This window comes from Dreissena polymorpha, chromosome 10, assembly GCF_020536995.1.
Source record: "Dreissena polymorpha isolate Duluth1 chromosome 10, UMN_Dpol_1.0, whole genome shotgun sequence".
In the NCBI taxonomy this organism is placed as follows: domain Eukaryota; kingdom Metazoa; phylum Mollusca; class Bivalvia; order Myida; family Dreissenidae; genus Dreissena; species Dreissena polymorpha.
This window is the reverse complement of record NC_068364.1, coordinates 3,625,954-3,645,141: the sequence shown is the minus strand read 5'-3', so window position 1 is coordinate 3,645,141 and position 19,188 is coordinate 3,625,954. Positions and strand designations below refer to the sequence as shown.

Sequence of the window (19,188 nt, the reverse complement as noted above, 5' to 3'; positions counted from 1 at the left end):
AATCCTGCTAACCCTCAAGTTTCATTTTCAAATAATTTTTAATTAATTGCTTCTTTTTATGGAACACACAGAAAAGAGACTGACAGACACACAAATAACACAAACGTATGTCCAAGTTGTAAACCAAGTTTCATTAGCATATATAATGTACTGTTAAACTTTTAAAACTTTTGTTGTTTGTACGATAACAATTACCTACGGAACCTTTACCCTTATAAAGGGGCCGATTTTTATACATCCAATGACCATGAAAACAACAACAACACACTGCGTGCTAAAAAGGCATCCGTACTTCTTGATGCTAACGACTTGATTTCATAGATGACTATTTTCGTTTAAAACAAATTCCTTAAGAAGATGTTATGTTCGAAAGTTCTTGGTGCTTATTAAATATGCAGCTGTTTCCGCTAGAGTACTTAATCATTTTTACTGCATACGCATCACACTATTTTGCATGTATAATAACAATGAAATTAATACTCGCCTTTGCTGACTTATTCGACCGATTCCAATGCGGCTGTAAGTTATTTGACGAATAAGTTGTTCATCACAATCAGTTGTTCGCTAAGGACAGGGCATTTAACCTACAGATCAGACCAAACGTGAACTGTCGTTACATGTTTGATAAGATATGGACATGAAATGTCGAATCCCCTCCCTAGTTTGTTAATTTCTTTCTTCATTTGAAATGTTCCAATGGTCAAACTCAGTATGACTGGGTCAAACACTGTGTACCTGTGTGCGCAATTAATACTGACAAGTTTGTATGTTTTGGAAGCGAATGTCCTCAGAAAAACGAGTAAGTGATAATATTAGTTAAATTGCAATTAAATAGAATACATATTCTCTTGTACAGCTTAAAACAAATCAATTACGATGCTATGAGGTTCATATTTACTCCTGTGTGTTTTGTAACATCTGGTCCACGTGTGTGATTACCAATTAACCGTATACAACCGCCAGAGTTTTGGATTGACGTTTCCGAGCCTGACGTAATTGTTTTAGTATTACTGTTGGTGTTGTGTGCATCGTCATTAAAATTTATTGTGTAAGCTGCATTTGCATTTAATAAAAAGTCTATTGGAGATCAAGAATAATTTCTGGCGCCAAAAAATAATAGGAGTCAAGTTTCCTACAATAAAAATACATGTATGAAACTTTTATTGACAATGTGTATGTCGTTTGATTCAAAAGTTATTGTGCTATGTACACCAATTTATGCTTTTATATGAGTATATATTTAAAGATTGATATAATTGATACTATTTAGAGGACTATGTTGTAAAGTGTTAACAAATTTGGTGTATGCAACGTATTTTTTAAATGAGAGATACATATCTCCTTAGAGGATTATGTGAACAGATAAGTTATTTTTATGTCCCCCAGTTTATACTGGGGGACATATTGTTTTTGCCTTGTCTGTTTGTTGGTTTATTTGCGTCAAACTTTAACATCGGCCATAACTTTTGCAATATTGAAAATAGCAACTTGATTTTTGGTATGCATGTGTATCTCATGGAGCTGCACATTTTGAGTGGTGAAAGGTCAAGGTCAATGTCATCCTTCAAGGTAAAAGGTCAAATATATGAGCGGGGACATAGTGTTTCACAAACACATCTTGTTTTTTGTTTTGTGTTGTCTTTGATTGTTTAATGTTTAATTTATATAGTAGATAGTCCCGTAACAGGACATATTTTAAACACTTGGATTATTTGGGTGCTAAATTAAAATGACCACTTTATAGTTTACTGTTTACTGTTTAGGCTTCTTTCATCCATGAGTACAAATAACGTCATTAAAAGAAAAAAAACACGGAGCGTTTCAGATGATTATCTCCAAATAATAATAAGTTTGTCCCTCGGGTGACATAGAGCCGTCATGGTGACACAGGTACTTCGAATAACAATGTTTTTGTTTACTTTGTTTAATTTAACATTTGGGATCAGTTTCAAGTTAGAAGCTCGGTTACAATAACACTAGTTATACTTATACCAATACTTATTGATATACTTATACTAATACTTATTGATATACTTATTTGTGCATAGTTGAATGTTTGTGTAACTCGCGAAAGGTGATCTTATATTTCTTCGAACAAAACTCGCTCCGATATAAATGTTTGACGCATCAGAAAGAAAAGACTTGATTTATTTCCTTAGGTATAAAATAAACTCAGACAAAAAGTAGAAAAACATTTGATAAGACTATCATTTCTTTGATTCATGCGTGGAAATATATATCAGCAGATATTAAGAAATATGCTATATTTTTGAGACCGTTGCTTCCATAGTATTCGATATTTTATTGTTGATATTTGTTAAATCAAAAGCTATAAAGTTTAAATTTGTTTTATGATTTATTCCATCGGTAGTAAAACAGTTATTTCTATTCTGTTGCTCTAGTTGGCACTTTACCAATCAGTAGTTAAATTCTAAATGCATTATTTGATTTGATATTTACTTTCTTTTGTAACCCTGAAGCCGTTAAAACCCCCAAAGCTTTGCATAAATGTTTTAAGGCGGAGAGGTTACCTAGATTTTAATCATTTAAGTATGCGTGTGATGTATTTGTGTGTTGTGTCTAGTACATATGTGTTTTGTTTGTCTGTTTGGCTATTTGTTCTTTGTCGTAAAAAGCACAACGTACTTTTATAAGATGAAATGTAATGTTCTGATATTATAAGATATCAATGCTGCTGGCACGGCTGAAGGTTAACTGTGCTTATTTTTTTATTTAGGAAGTGGCTTACAGTGCTACTCGTGCAGTAATATGACCGATGCCGACGGCTGCACTAAAGTCCTAACATGTGACCCGGGGCAGGTATTTTAAAATAAATTATTGATTAAATGTACAGACTAGATTAAGTTGTAAGTTAAATAAATCAGAAATTGGGTATTGTATAAAGTAGTGAAGTTGTTAACATTTTTGTATTTTTCTTTTAACGTTTTTCTTTTTCTTTCTACAGTTGTGTATTGTGCGTAGAACTGGTTTAGATACAACCAACCGTCATTTGTTCGAAGCATCGTGCGACACTTCCATGGTAAACATTAATTATTATAAATTCTGTGTTTTAAATGCAAATTTATTTAATGAAACATATGTTTAAAGCGACCTTTTCACGTTTTGGTGAATTAACATAATTAAAAAAAGGTGTTTCAGATTCGCAAATTTTCGTTTTATTTATGATGTTTGTGAGGAAACAGTAATACTGAACATTTACCATGCTCTAAAATTGTAATTATATGCATCTTTTGACGATTTAAAAACCTGAAAATTATAAAGCGTTGCTACGCGAAACGATTAATAATTTGCTGTTGTCGTTATATTTTGTGAAAGTACAAGGATTAAAGTATAAAATACATCATGCATTGTATGAGCACGGATGGCCGAGTGGTCTAAGTGGTAGACTTTTTACTCCAGGACTCCAGGGGTCAGTGGTTCGAGCCCTGTTGAGGGTTACTTTTTTAAAATTGTATTCTTGATTCTTTACTGGAGCTTTTTAGATCCAATGTTTACATTTATCATTATAAAGCATTTAATGACAAACTTCAATACATGCCAAAATCTGTGAAAAGGCCCCTTTAAGTGCTTATTTTTTTATTGACTTGGATTGACCGCCGTGTAGTGTGTGAAATTATGAAGCAAATTAAATTGCAGATTTCAGGTTTTAAAAGACTCAGTGTTACAATAAATTGTGAGCACATCTTGGTTTGTCGGAATGTTATTTTTAATAAACAAACGACCTCCTATTATAAACATAGGAACTATCCTGTTGGTGCAGTTAAAATTCCCCTTAACATTTAAATTGTTTTGTAATCTTTGGACATACGATATTCATTTCTGGCACTACTTATTTAATATATCCTTAGGCACTGTCGAAGGATTTTTTCTAAAGTGATACATATCATATTGGGTGCATCTCGTGGGACCTTTTCACAGATTTTGGCATGTATTGCAGTGTGTCATTAAATGCTTCATATTGATAAATGTAAACATTGGATCTAAAAATCTCCAGTAAAAGATCATGAATAAAATTAAAAAAAGAATAAAAAGTTACCCTTAACAGAGCTCGATCCACTGACCCCTGGAGTCCTGGAGTAAAAAGTCTACCACTTAGACCACTCGGCCATCCGTGCTCATACAATGCAGGATGTATTTTATACATTATATAAGCAATCCTTGTAGTTTCACAAAATATAAGGTCAACAACAGAACTCTCCATATTATTAAATCGTTTCGCGTTGCAACGCTTTATAATTTTCAGGTTTTTAAATCGTCAAAAGATGCATATAATGGCTATTTTAGAGCATGGAAAATGTTCAGTATTTTTTTTCCTCACAAATATCATGAAAAACACACGAAAATTTGCGAATCTGAAACAACTTTTTTAATTTTGTCAATTTACCAAAACGTGAAAAGGCCCCTTTAATATTTCATGTTCTTCTATATAACTGAAAGGCCTGCGTAAGTCCGCAGATGGTTGGAAAAAGGGATTCGGACTGTGCGCGCTGTTGCTCGAACGACCTCTGCAACAACCATTGTGGCGACGCCCGTGATCTCTCTCTTGCAACCATATCGGTGCCAATAGGAACCACAACGACGGCTGTTCCTTTGGCGTCGGCAAATATCGAAAACTCGGTTTTACACTGCTATAGTTGCGATCTTATGTTTGATGTAAAGCAGTGCGAGCACGTTGTAGAATGCCAACAGGGATATGTAAGTTAGATACATCAACTTCATCGCTCAACATAAATAAACAAGCACAATTGTAGAATTAATATCCCCCGCCAATTTCAAAATTTTGTGACAGACGGACGGACTGACGGAATTAGGGACGGACGGACGGACGAAATGACAAACAACGCCAATCTATTTTCTTCCGAGGGGGGGGGGGTTACAAAATAACATTATTTATTCATTATGCGATGCAAGAGTGCAAATGCATGCGTCACTTGTGTTGTCTTGTTTATCCATTTCAGATGCAAATGCATGCGTCATTTGTGTTGTCTTTTTTTGCCATTTCAGATGTGTTTGATCCATAGCACACAAGTCAACAGTTTGCATGGCGGTTTTCAATATAAAGCCGGCTGCGAAAAAGAAAAAGTGAGTATTAATTGTTGGCTAATTAAGGTGAACACACCGTAATATGCGTCACGTCGATGACAGAGTGTGCCGTCGAAGACAGACAGTTGGACTCGACTGCGAATAACAGGAAGGTTATAACTTCGGTCGGTATAATTATATCACGCAAGTAAGGCCAAAATCATTGCTATGAACATATTGTCCATTGGCTGAGGACGCCACCAGGTAATTTTGGACTCGTTGTTCAAGTTTTTAAATAAATGTGAACGAGTTAAAAGTGACAGTTTCCGAAACATTATTCAAAATGACTGATTTTTTTTTTAAATATCTCAAGTTTGAAATAAATGACTGGATTTCGTGTTGTATTCTTACGCAATTATCCCTTGGGGATACGTAAGCCAAATATCCGCCCCTTGAGTTGTTTCATGAACTTGTCACAGGCGTCCAAACTGACCCCGTCGAAAAAAAATTGATGCCATAGTAGGCAGATATGTATTTTAAATGATGCCGATGATGACAGAAACGCTATAGAAGATGCTAAAGAAAATGACAGATTGTCAAAATAACTATTTATTAATTGTTCTCTTCTTTTTGTTCTTTTTATACACAATTAAGAACCGAAATTGTCCTCTGTAATATATTCTCAAGACAGGAAGGTAATGTATGTTGTAGGTGTATGAATATATGTTCAATAACCTTGATTGTGATACCTATATAATATAAATAACGAGGCTATAATATACGGTGGCACTAAGGTGACATAACCGCTCTAAAAAAAAAAGACGGAAAACCATCTAAAAAATCTATTTTAATGGCTTTTTGTGCGCTTGCTTCCCAGTAATGAATTATGTCTGGATCTGCTAAAGAACACGTGTTCCTTTATCATTTAACAGTCATTCCTCTTCCCTGTCTGCATGCTAATGTAAATGCCAATGCCAACAGTAAATACGCTTACATTGTCATCATGAGATATTCCAAAATACTTGCATTTAATTATAAAATTATTGCTTATTCAAATGTAATAGTTGCATACAGTTTCTCAATGTTAAACCGTTTGGACTGACAGCCTCATGCTTAAATTTCTTATTGTCAGAACTCCCAAACAAAAAACACCTAATATAACATGTCTATTTTTTTATTTGTTTAGGTTTGTCAAATGACTGAAATTCTAGCAAACTCAGGATACAGTAATTGTGCAAAATGTTGTAATACGGACAAGTGCAATAACGAATGTAACGTGACCTTAACAACACCAATAACAACAACGGCGCCAAGCGTCGCCGAAACGCAAACCACAGCGACTACAACAATTGAAGCAACAACAGTATCTTCATCACCGATAAGCTCGACAACAAGAACAAGTGCGGTACCAACAGATACAACACAAACACCGCATACAACAGCAACAACAGAAACAATGCCGACTATAACACCGTCAACAACGACACCGCCAACAACATCACCGACTACAACAACATCGACACAAACAATACCAACAACAATAACAGCACAGACAACAACGGTCCCGACAATAACGACACCGACAACAACACCGACAACAACAACAACAACATCCCAGACAACACCCCAGACAACACCAACACAGACAACACCAGCTACGACAGCAACAACAACCCCAACAACAACATCATCAACAACAACACCAATAACACCAACGCCAATACCAACCACACCTTTAATAACTAATGCAGTATATCCAACAACACAAGATGTTACTCCACCACTAACACAGACACCAAAAACTACCACACTAACAACGCCGACACCATCAGCAACAATACCGACAGTGATACCAGTATCAACGACAGATATCACCATGTTCACTACAACAACGACAACAGGAACCAGTGTTCCGGTACTTCAATGCTACAGTTGCGATTATATGGATGATCCGATGAGTTGCAGACATTCAATCACGTGTTTGCCGGGATATGTAAGTGGCCTTTTCACATATGAAGCAGCAATAATGGATTGAAAGAATTCGGTTTTCTTAAGTGATAAATGGCTGGGTTCTAGATTATTTCTGTTTTGTTTAAACTCATTTTTATTTTTACATTCATTTTCTTTCAGTTGTGTTTAATTCGAAGCACCAACTTTAACACAATTCATGGGGGCTATCAGTTCAAGGCCAGTTGCGAAAATGATAGGGTAAGACATGTAATATTTTGTGTTAATACTATTTTTTTCTTAATATTAAAATACAGGAGATAAAAAATGTACAAAAATGCTTTAATACTTAAGACAAATGAGGAATAGCCTATTCAATACCTACACTACATGATACATACATGGGTTCAACGCATTTGAATGACAAACGTTGAAATCATGTCAAACCGTTACCATAGTCCTGAACGTTATGATAGGCCATACATGTAAGGAAACATAAACTTAATTGGATCAATGGAACACAATATGTTTGAACAGGTTTTGATTCTTTCTCTTGTGATTACCAGAGACTTATCAGTGAATTAAACCTGGATTTTTGTCCGGTTTACACGACGAATAAATAATAGTGCAACAATTATTTATCACCGAATGATTGATTTGTTATTGTGTATCGAATGACACACTCTGAGCTCTCAATAGACACTGTGCCCTCTAGGGGGTAATTTTCGGGAATATGTTCTTATGAAAGTACCATACCTTAGCTTTGCCTATAAGCTGTAATATGTCGATTGTACATTTTTATGTCAATTACATATTTGAAGGTCTAATGTTTACAATAAAGTACTTAAGGATTTGTCCGATGTATAACGTCTACACGAGTTGAAGGATTTAAAAATAAATGCTAAGCCTGTATCAGACGATAAATTACACACACACACACAATAAAGATATATATATATATATATATATATATATATATATATATATATATATATATATATATATATATATATATATATATATATATATATATATATATATATATATATATCTCTTTAAGGTCAATGTCATTTATCAACAGCAAACGTATAACAATACAAGTCTTATGTTTAATTGGGGCTTGTTGAGCATTTTCCCGTCACGTTTTGAAGTACTTCAAAACAACTCCTCACTAATGTTACCCTATGACAGAAGATGTATAACACAACAGCTTTAGATAACTACCTTTACAGTGAATGTCATTTTTTAATATAATATTATTGGTTATAATTTGTAAGATTGTTAATTATTCAATTTAAACATGTATATCTGCTGAGGCGAGGGTCAAATAATAATAGTCTCAGTTATAGTGTACGGTCAAGAAGGACACAATATGAAGTCTTACTACTTTACATTGTCCCTGTATTTGTGTTTATGTTTTTTTCTTTAAAGAAACGGCAATATTTTGCAATTGGTATCAAAAGCTGTGTATTCTTAGTTTGCGCGTGTCTTGTATAGCAGTTATAAACAAGCGCTCACAGATTGATGACGATCAGATGCACAACCAAATATTTATTTTGCCTATTTTATTCATTTGAAGTGGGCAATAACTTAAATGTATATTGTCCGAATGGCCTTATGTTATATGCGCAAACTTATGTCAATTTCATTATAATTTAATTTTATATTATATGTTTATACACAAAATGTGAACTGTGGTGTATATGAGAAAGTAAAAGAACATGATGGGAATTATTTGTGAATATGGGTGAACATACGATTAAAAAAATTAATCACTTTCGCACGGGAAATTCCGAAGATAGTAGATGAATCACCAATTGTAATGTGTGTGCTTTCGGTCATACAATCGGTCGTAAACAAATAAATATAGAGGCGATGCTATGATTACAGTTATGAATGACAATAATAATTAATTTACTTTTGTAAGTACTGGCATTCTTAATAAAAAAAATGATGCTGAAAATGAAATGTATAAACTAAATACATTACAATTTCGAAAACGGCAGTACTTTGACTTTTTAAAGGACGCTCCTCTTTATCGATTTATTTACCCGCAGTCCGCAGCATTTTTATACGATAATTGTCTTTGAAAGTCATCTTAAAAAGACAGTTGACCTACGGCAAAAAAGAATGGGATAAAACATATAATGGATTTTTATCCTCACTTTAACGCAAAAATTGCCTCGTTAATTAAATTTTATAACGTTCGAAACCAACACACAAACTGTTTGTATTTTTGGTTCCTTTTTTTCTTGAACAGTTATGCAAGACAGCGGCGACACTTTCACTGAGCGGGCACACTAATTGTGCCAAATGTTGTGACACCGACAACTGCAATAATGAATGCACCATAGAGATAGAAACAACAATACAAACTACCACAATACAAACAACAACATATATTACAACACCAACAGTAATCCAGACATCATCAGCAACTACACAAACAACCACAGCAGCACCACCAACACCAGCGCAATCAACTACACCAACATCAACAGTCGCAACTCCATCAGCAACCACTACAACAATGTTTTTAACATCAACCCCACAAACTGTAACAACTTCGTTGACAGCACCCACAATATCTAAGACAACAAAAGCACCAACAACTACATTACCATCTTTATCGACACAACCCAACACATCCACAACGACAACAACATCAGCAACATCAGCGTCAATACCATCAACTACAATACAAACAACAACAACGACGACGACAGCGAGAACACAAGCAACAAGTGAAACTACAACTGTTTCGCATCATCCAACGACACCGGACGGACGTAAGATAGTTTGAAGTTTACATGTTAAAACTTTATCTGATAAAAGTTAACAACTTTCGTAATAATTTCAGTGTATTCGTTAAAAACAATATGTTAATAATGGCCTTGCAAATATCAAACAATGATCTTGTTGTACACGAATTAAGATAAAAGATTCGTAGGAAATGTTGTGTAAAAACAATCGTCGATTTAGTATCAAACCAGGCGAATGTTAAACACGAACTGCGAAGAATATTTTTTCAGGCAGAGGCATAAGAAACTAGTTAATGATTTTCTCAATTAAATATGGTTGCCATTTGGCGCGTAATCTAAAATGAGGATAGTTTTGTTAATTCAACTTGGTTCGCAACAAGATATTGTAATCTATCAATGACATACGATTTAAATGTATAGATGTCGTTGATTTTACCTTTGCGTTTGCTGTTCATTTTTGAATTACAATACCCATATTACTTGCTCAATATTTTTCATCAGCTGTTCAAAGCTGGGCGGGCATGTGTATTTATCGACATCTTTTTAAAACGTTTTTTTTTTAAGATTTGCACTGCTACGCATGCGCAAACATGGCGACGCCACAAGACTGCAGGCACGTGACTATTTGTTCGGAAGACGAGGCAAATAACATTTTGACTATTAATTTCACTTTTATTCGAATTTATGTTCATGTTCACTACTTTATTATGTTGTTATACTTGTTTTGTTTTAAAATAAGCACACACTAGCATTTCAGCATACAAACGCTTGTATTGCAAGTGAAATGTATATTCAGTTTATGTTAGCTATTACATTAAATAACTAAGAATCTTCATTGTTAGCCGAGTCGTTCGGTATGATTGTTTGCTTATATTGTATTATATTGTTATTAATCCATTTATGCCTAGCGTCTAGCAAAAAGGCCTTGGCAAACAGCGTAGACCCAGATGAGACGCCGCATAATGTGGCGTCTCATCAGGGCTGCGCTGTTTGCTTCAAGGAATTTCTGTAAGAAATATTCTAAATATAGAAATAAATATACTAAACATCCCTACTTTGGGAAATAAATTGATCCAATTTAGAAAGACGGGAGAGTCCACTAGGCATAAATGGGTTAAGAATGTTCGTTAATAAGATCCAAACATCCTTCGGTCATATTTTAAGATTTTTTGCCCTTTGCTAATTTTTATAAGAAACTTTACCGGTAATCCGATGCATATCTTGAACACTAATATGGCATACACTTTCAACTAAAACGGTACATATATCTCATTAAGGAGATTTGCAAGCACAAGAACAGTTACTCAAACTCAAACAAATAAAGTTTAGTCTAAAATTTTGTCCAGAGTATATGTTGAAAACTACAGATATATACAAATTTAACAGGTACTGGTAGGTAGATCTCATTAAATTGATGTACAATTTTCAAGAACCGTTACAGTTACTCTTGGTCTTATATATGTATAAGTATTGGCCTTTACTATATGTAATAACATTTATATTTAATAAATAATATATCTCATCCATGGAAATTTGCAGTACACAAGAACCGCTTCTATTGTGTCCATAATTTCAGAAATATTTCTCATTTCTGTATTTAAATGTATTCCGAAAATATATATTGAAAGTTTAAAACCCTAATAGGCCGATAGATCGCATTAAGGGAAAGTGCAGTGCATAAAAACTGTTACTTTTGCAATCATATGCCTAGACCTATACCCCTTAGGTACTTGAATTCTGTTCGGAGCATTTCTTAAAATTAAAAAAGAAATAAATTTGAAATTGTGTCCTTAAAACTTTGTTAAGATCATGTAAGAATCGAAATATTTAGGCACATTGACTATTTTACTCATTTTAGTCTTTTATACACGCTTTGGTAACAATCGTGCTTAAACACAATCGTGGTTTAATTTTGTCCTCCACCTAAAACCTTATCGTTGTGTATTGACCGTAGAGTAGTGATGAATCATAATATAATAATAGTCAATGTTTATCATACAATTTCAGGTTTGCTTTTTATACGAGACCGCGAATCAGCACGGTGTATTGTTCCACTCAAGATGTAATAGGAAACAGGTAAGAGGATGTTGTGGGTGGGTATTTGTTGATGATCTTGGTGATTATGATATTGTTGTTTTTGTTGTTGTTGTAGAAGTAGTAAAAGTAGAAGTAGTAGTAGAAGTAGTAGTAGTACTAGTAGAAGTAGTAGTAGTAGTAGTAGTAGTAGTAGTAGTAGTAGTAGTAGTAGTAGTAGTAGTAGTAGTAGTAGTAGTAGTAATAGTAGTAGTAGTAGTAGTAGTAGTAGTAGTAGTAGTAGTAGTAGTAGTTGTAGTAGTAATAGAAGTAGTAGTACTAGTACTACTACTACTACTAGTAGTAGTAGTAGTAGTAGTAGTAGTAGTAGTAGTAGTAGTAGTAGTAGTAGTAGTAGTAGTAGTTGTAGTAGTAGTAGTAGTAGTACTACTACTAGTAGTAGTAGTAGTAGTAGTAGTAGTAGTAGTAGTAGTAGTAGTAGTAGTAGTAGTAGTAGTTGTAGTAGTAGTAGTAGTAGTAGTAGTAGTAGTAGTAGTAGTAGTAGTAGTAGTAGTAGTAGTTGTAGTAGTAGTAGTAGTACTACTACTAGTAGTAGTAGTAGTAGTAGTAGTAGTAGTAGTAGTAGTAGTAGTAGTAGTAGTAGTAGTAGTAGTAGTAGTAGTAGTAGTAGTTGTAGTAGTAGTAGTAGTAATTGTTGAAGTAGTAGTAGTAGTAGTAGTAGTTGTTGTTGTTGTTGTTGTGTTTGTTGTTCTTGTTGTTGTGTTTGTTGTAGATTTAGTAGTACTTGTAGTAATAGTACTATAAAGAGAAGGTTAGTAGGGTTGCTTATATTTATAGCTGTGTGGTATATTACTAACGCACCTGAAGCCAGAGTGCTCTTCAAAATCGGGAAAACGCTCTCTTTAAACAATAGTTTTATGTATTTCGTGTGTTTTTCCATTCCACAAACTAGAACTATCTCACGGCTTTGAAAATGTTTCACAGAAGTATGGAGCTTTGCAATACTACAATAGTTTATAGTATATTGTATTCATATGCAAGTTCCTATTAGAACTCGTAGACGGGTTTGGAACTTTGTCACATTAAGGTCCACCAGTTGCTCGTATGAACTATTGCAATATGTCCAGGCATTTCTGGCATTGTTTCCTACATACACACAAACATATATATCTTATCGGATGAGGGAAACACGGCATCGTATGTTTATAACAGCCTTTGAACCCGATCTGAAAAGAAGTAACTCACACTGTGGTATGATTTTCCTGTATACATTTTTGTGACGTAGTATCCACCCAACAATTACATCCAATTAGGTAATGAGCGATGTCCACACTTTGTATTATTCGGGTTTATGAATGTTAAGAATGTCAAGCTTCTCGCATCCCAAGCTCAACTAATACACTGTTACGGTACGTGAGTATACTGAAGCTTCGTCACTTTCGTATTTTTTCTTAACGACAGGTCTGCAACGTATTATCGCAAGCTCCGCCCATGCACAACCCAAACACTGGTCAGGAACTTTGTCACACCTGCTGTTCCTCAAACCTCTGCAACACCCACTGCGATTTCTCGCACGCGCCGACCACTCCACTGGCACCGACTCGACCCCCGATGACAACCACGACACCTCCTGATAATACTTTAAGCACAACTCTCACGCGTTAGTAAATCATACTTTACGCGAAACTTAAATAATACCTGTAAATCTTGTAGAGGCTGTTTCATATGGACTGATCATCGACTACAAAAAACGCATTTAAATCGAAGAAACAAGGTTTTTGATCACTTATCGTGAATACCTTGTATAACCTTCAGTAAAATAAATGCTGTATTTCCCTCAGGCGCAAACAAGTTGTTTGTTTCCACTATGCCGAGTGACATTATTTTTTTTTAACTTTTTTATTTGTCTATTTCCAACCTACCTTTCTAACTTTTCTGGCAATTTTATGCCGACCCGTTTTGTTTTGCAAAATGAGTACATCGCAACGAGTAATTCATTATATGCTTGGTACGTTTGTTGTGTACTTTCGTAGTATATACAAATGTAACGATAAGTGATTAAAAGCATTATTTCTTCGATTTTAATGCGTTTTTTTTTGTTAGTCGGTTGTTTGTCCATATAAAATGCACTAAGTTTGGTTGACATGTATTTAAGATAAGCATCAACATTTTTGGATGAGGTTTAATGTTTGAACTTTTAACGTGAATAATTCTTTAGATTGATTCTGAAAGTCCATTCATTTTTGTCGATATGCACTTATGAATAACAGTTGCCTATAATGACCTTTAACATTGATAAATGTAAAAAATCTGTATGGCGTAGACTTTGTAAATAATGTTGTGTTTGGTTCACTGCATTAAATGAGTTTTGGACGCATTTAATTGATTATCTGTAACAGTTACCAAAACAAATAATCAAACAAATTTGCATGTGTTTATGTTTTCTATTTTTATTTTACTCTAGGCGAGGAGTGCGAAAAACACGGATACGTTTTCCTCCCTTACATCGACCTTTGTTTCAAGCTGCATTTTTCCAATTTGACCTGGAACGAAGCGAAGCACGTGTGTCTTGTGGAAGGGGCGAAGTTAGCCGTTGTCGACAACGATGCAAAATTTAGCGTGCTTCAGTCCATGCTAGCATATGAGAAAGAATGTAAGTATGAATCTAAACCCTTTCAGCGCTGGAACCGAATTTTGAAGGCCTTTGCAAACAGTTTGTATCCAGATGAGACGCCACAGAACGTGGCGTCTCATCAGGATCCAAACTGTTTGCTATTCTGATAGTATTCTTTGGAAAAAAATCGAAGAAAATGCTTATTTTAGAAATTCAGCAGACGACATTATAGCAGACGACAAATTTCCCAGCATGCAAAGGGTTAAGAGACTGGTTGTGAAAAAAATACAAAATACTATTCGTATATACGCCTTATTGTTGTTAACAATGGCGCAACAATAAGCTTGCGTCAGTCGTCAAATGTGGTTGCTTATCACTAAATTAATCGAATTTTGAAACCATCTCAAACATAACATACGTTGAGCGCAAGCATCAAATAGAAACCTTTTTTTTTTTACTTTGACTAGGTAATAGAACGTTAACATTTCTTTGTTCATGAGTGAGAACGAATTACGTGATTGCAAAACTATCTGCCAAGTGTCCTTAATTAACCGATTTAAAGCGGCCATACAATCATGTCCATTATTAATTGTGTACCTTTCATAGATACGATCATGTGTCTTAAGCCCTAGTCCCATATAAGCACGGATGGACACGGCAGTCCCGGATCGTCTCGGATCTTCTCGGATCGAGAACCGGGGCGATTCGGAACGATCCTTGAAATATTTAGAATTTGTGAGCGTCGACGGTCTTACAAAGACCATCGGGATGTAACAACAGGGTATCCAATCCGACCAACCCGTACCGACACGGGCAGTCCCGGCAGAAAAACGCAATCAACACGGCGCCCACACGGACTGCCCCGCACCAACTCGGCAGAGACAAGGATAGCCCCGGATAATCACGGACCAACACGGCATCAACGCTCACAATCCCTGTCCTACACGGCAACAACAAGGATAAACACGACGAGAAACGGACCAAACACGATTTTTACCAAACCGTAAATAATTTATATAAAAAGAAAGTTGATTTTCGGTGATTCTATCAATACGGGTGTCCAGTTAGCGCAGTGGTTGGTACACGTGCTTTCCACTAAGGCGACCCGTATTCTATACCCGTTCCCGGCAGCATGTGATTTTGGTTAGTTGAAACCTTTGCTGTTGGTTTTCCTCCGGATATTCTGGCCTCCGCTTACAGCACAAGTCCACACTTATATTTAAATTTGTTTGTAACAATATTGCAGGTATGATTCGCAATTCGTGTTAAGTTTCGTGATTGAAGTAAATTAATAACTTAGGAGAAATGAGACGCACTCCAGGTACACACATAATGCAGCCTTAGGCGCGAGAGGACCCCATGAACTCCGAAATGAACAAACATCATTCTGCAATCGGATCTCGAAGTTGTTACCTTGTATTTCGTGTACAATCACGTCAAAATGTCAGCCAAAATGAAACGCACTGTAAACGTGGGTCTTCCAGAGTCCAACGATCGATACGCGCACAATCCGCTACCGACGAAGAACAGCATAAACATGAAGAAACAAGCTCAAGGTCCAGAACATGATACCTATCAACTTCACAAGCAGATCTACAAGCATCAGCAACACCCACGGAAACTTTCGCTAAAAAAGAAAAGGAAGACGCCCCTCCCCGTCCTTTCAGAGGAACGGGGTCGTCATGGCCGATTGGCTCAAGAAGGGCTATATTATACACGAAGAGCAAAAAGAAAAATACAAAACGGTAAATGAAGACTGACCTGTGGAATTCAAACGCACCAGAGCTTAATCTAGAGTCCGGGTCAATTTTGAAGACTCGGTAAGTGAGCGTCAGGACTATTAGAAAAGACGAGAGGCTCGGAAACCGAAGACCTGGTTGAATCCCTTATACAGAATTTTGTGTTCATTGCATCTCACATAGCGAGAAGGAGGACAGATCTATATGAAGTTCCAGCAGAAATTTAAATGAAACGTGACTTTTGTATTGCCTATTTTACATGCCGGAACTAACTAATGACGGTTGCTTTATAATTAAATCGACTATACAAGTTTTGTCCATGACTAGAAAAGCTTAAAATAAAGAAAAACTATGGAATCATCAGGATAAACAATATATGTATAGTGAGTGCCTTAAATGGGGATGGCGTTTCGGGCTCGGCTTAACCGACACATCTTAGAACTTTGCAAGGTAAACTTTCCCCATTAAACACACTTACCACCTTTTTCGGCGTAAGCTGCATTAAGCCAGCTTTTCACCCTGACTTGACCTTTGTAATTGTCCAATAAAATTCAAATAAAATTTCCCGCGGCTAGGTACGAATGAATACACTTCATTTATTCCATTGGCTGATTTGAGTATACCACCAGAACATTGGAAACATATCCGCGTCTTTGTAACACTGTTTTACTGTATGAAACAATTTTATCTCTAATTAAAAGGCTTAATAGATAGAATAGTTTTACACTCAATTCTCGACATCAATACAGTTTGTGCGTACACCTTTTATTTTCAGAGTATTACCAGCGCAAAAGCGTTTATACTTAAAAGGCTATGTTCTCATATTTAGTACTTACTTCCATATTCCTGTCAACATGTTAACATGTAAAAGTATAAAGAGCAGTGGAAGCGAGGCCTCACTTTAAAGAATTGCATTTCAACCCGCGAGGTTTCGGGTCAAGTCGCGGACATTCAGAGTTTATATACAGGTCATCACCGGAGTTCGCGGTCAGTAAAATAATCGTTATATAATAAAGACGCTATCCGTGAACTAGGTGACCTGGAATTTTCTTTAGACCAGAAATATGTTAAAAGAAGATATTCAGCAATATAATTATGGTATGTCAATAATAGATTCTTAATGTGTTTTCAACAATACAATGATAAATATTATTTTTAATAAATTTAACAATAATTATTCCACCATATTGCCTAATGTACTAAAGTGATATTATGAGCATGTAACAGTTTATAGGTGTCTATCGCAACCGTTGATTATTTTTAATGTTTCTACTTCATATACACTTATAGTAATTAATGCAGCATCAACATACTAAAACAATATACCAGAAAGAGAAAAATAATGCATTTGAATATCAACCGTACTTTCGTTTGACAACTGATCATGCGTTTACGAGTTGAACCTAAATTTAGTTTTAGTGCAGATTTGTTCATACGACACAAAGACACAATATTGTTTTACGGATCATTTCGGCTTACAGGACTGGGTGGGTCACGTAAGAATATCGAATATAAAATATATTTTTATAAACAACTGGTAGCAAGGTGAGTTGCAGATAATTGATCAGTAACCACATTTTAACTAACTATTTTGACCTGTTAATTCTTTTCAGCTCAATTCAACAGTGCAAAATGCCCATAATATCACTTTAAGCATGAGCACGATGATTCTCGATACTGTTAATAATCGAATCAAATAGCAATGCCCGACAGACCACTAAAACAGGTTTGTTCTCGTGTGGCCAGTTGACTCATATGTTTAAATTTCACTTCCATTCTTCTTTTGGTTTTCTGTTTTGTATCTATAGGTTTATGACCAGCAATATGTTATAATGTAAAATAAGCCGCGAAAACTCCCCGTAACATCCCGTACTGCGTGTGATGCAGCTAAGAACTGCACAGAAAAAGACATTCGCTATCCTTGATCTCATTCATTAAACTATTTACGCCGTATATCTTTTTTAAAGATATTTCTTGTTTCTATATAATTAATACCCTATAAGAACAACGTGTTTCACTGAAATATGTTCCCGGACTGTCAAGGAAGCACTCGGACAACCAAGTCATAAATACGAATGCCCCGGACCCTACACGGCAGCTTCACGGACCATTCCGTATGCTTCCACCGTCCCAGATAGTCACGGATCAAATACGGCAGCTTTGAACTTCCCAAAACTGCCCTGTTAGTCTCCCGGAGCCCCAAGGACATTTCCGGGTATTCAAGGACCTACGAGGATCGACACGGAGCTACACGGTGGCTAGAAGGTTCGCGTGCCGGATCGTTCCGGATATGATCCGTGTTGATCCGGCATTTATATGGGACTGGGGCTTTACGCGCAGCCCACTGTAGCATGACATCAGTCAACATTTCTAAGTTATACACATATACATGACAAACAGAGCCCATTTAAATATTGGTGCTCAAACTGCTCCAATGAACATGGAGGTACATACAGATTTGAGTCGCGTACTGAGAAAACTGGGCATAATGCATGTGCGTAAAGTGTCGTCCCAGATTAGCCTGTGCAGTCCGCACAGGCTAATCAGGGACGACACTTTCCGCTTTTATGACATTTTTTGTTAAAATGAAGTCTCTTCTTAGCAAAAATCCAATTAAGGCGGAAAGTGCCGTCCCTGATTAGCCTGTGCGAACTGCACAGACTAATCTGGGACGACACTTTACGCACATGCATTATGCCCAGTTTTCTCAGAACACGACTCATTTTATGTTCAATAACTTTGTCTTCTCCAGATAACAACCGCGTGGTGTTCATAGGTGGCAGTGACGTATACAACAATGGCGGTTACGTCTGGGAAAATGGCGCGCAACTGACGTCAGACTATTTACACAACAAAGGGATTTCCCAAGTAAAAAATAGCAGATGCCTGGCATTTGCATCATCAAATCATTTCGCGTTTTCTCTGGAAGACTGCCAAATGCACAATCCGTTTATTTGTACAAAACCCTAATAAAACGTTTGCAATTTAAGTTCTTAGGACGATCACAGATTTGATAAGTATTATTACATATACGATAAATATAATATTG

General features: G+C 35.8%; 2 protein-coding genes across 2 annotated transcripts in view; one reads left to right on the top strand and one right to left on the bottom strand.

Annotated features, from left to right (window-relative positions):
* LOC127848842 (uncharacterized) overlaps window positions 1-598 on the bottom strand; it is a 20,168-nt gene extending 19,570 nt beyond the window's left edge. The window contains exon 1 of the mRNA XM_052381500.1: window positions 485-598. The gene's annotated coding sequence lies outside the window, so the exon portion shown is untranslated. The remainder of the gene's footprint in view (window positions 1-484) is intronic.
* A 19-nt stretch (window positions 599-617) lies between these two features.
* Window positions 618-19,128, top strand: LOC127848821 (mucin-2-like). The gene is made up of 13 exons (XM_052381461.1): window positions 618-799; window positions 2,738-2,820; window positions 2,966-3,040; window positions 4,459-4,716; window positions 5,026-5,103; window positions 6,230-7,036; window positions 7,174-7,251; window positions 9,251-9,779; window positions 10,317-10,393; window positions 11,760-11,828; window positions 13,248-13,446; window positions 14,251-14,439; window positions 18,892-19,128. The coding sequence occupies exons 1-13, from the start codon at window positions 697-699 to the stop codon at window positions 19,107-19,109; spliced, it is 2,763 nt and encodes a 920-aa protein (XP_052237421.1). The 5' UTR covers window positions 618-696; the 3' UTR covers window positions 19,110-19,128.
* The last annotated feature ends 60 nt before the right edge of the window (window positions 19,129-19,188 follow it).

Excerpts from the sequence above, each read along its gene's own strand:
- LOC127848821 (XM_052381461.1), top strand. The coding sequence starts at position 697 with ATGGTCAAACTCAGTATGACTGGGTCAAACACTGTGTACCTGTGTGCG. Across the intron at positions 4,717-5,025 it reads TAGAATGCCAACAGGGATAT|ATGTGTTTGATCCATAGCAC; the intron begins GTAAGTTAGATA and ends TTGCCATTTCAG. Across the intron at positions 9,780-10,316 it reads TCCAACGACACCGGACGGAC|ATTTGCACTGCTACGCATGC; the intron begins GTAAGATAGTTT and ends TTTTTTTTTAAG.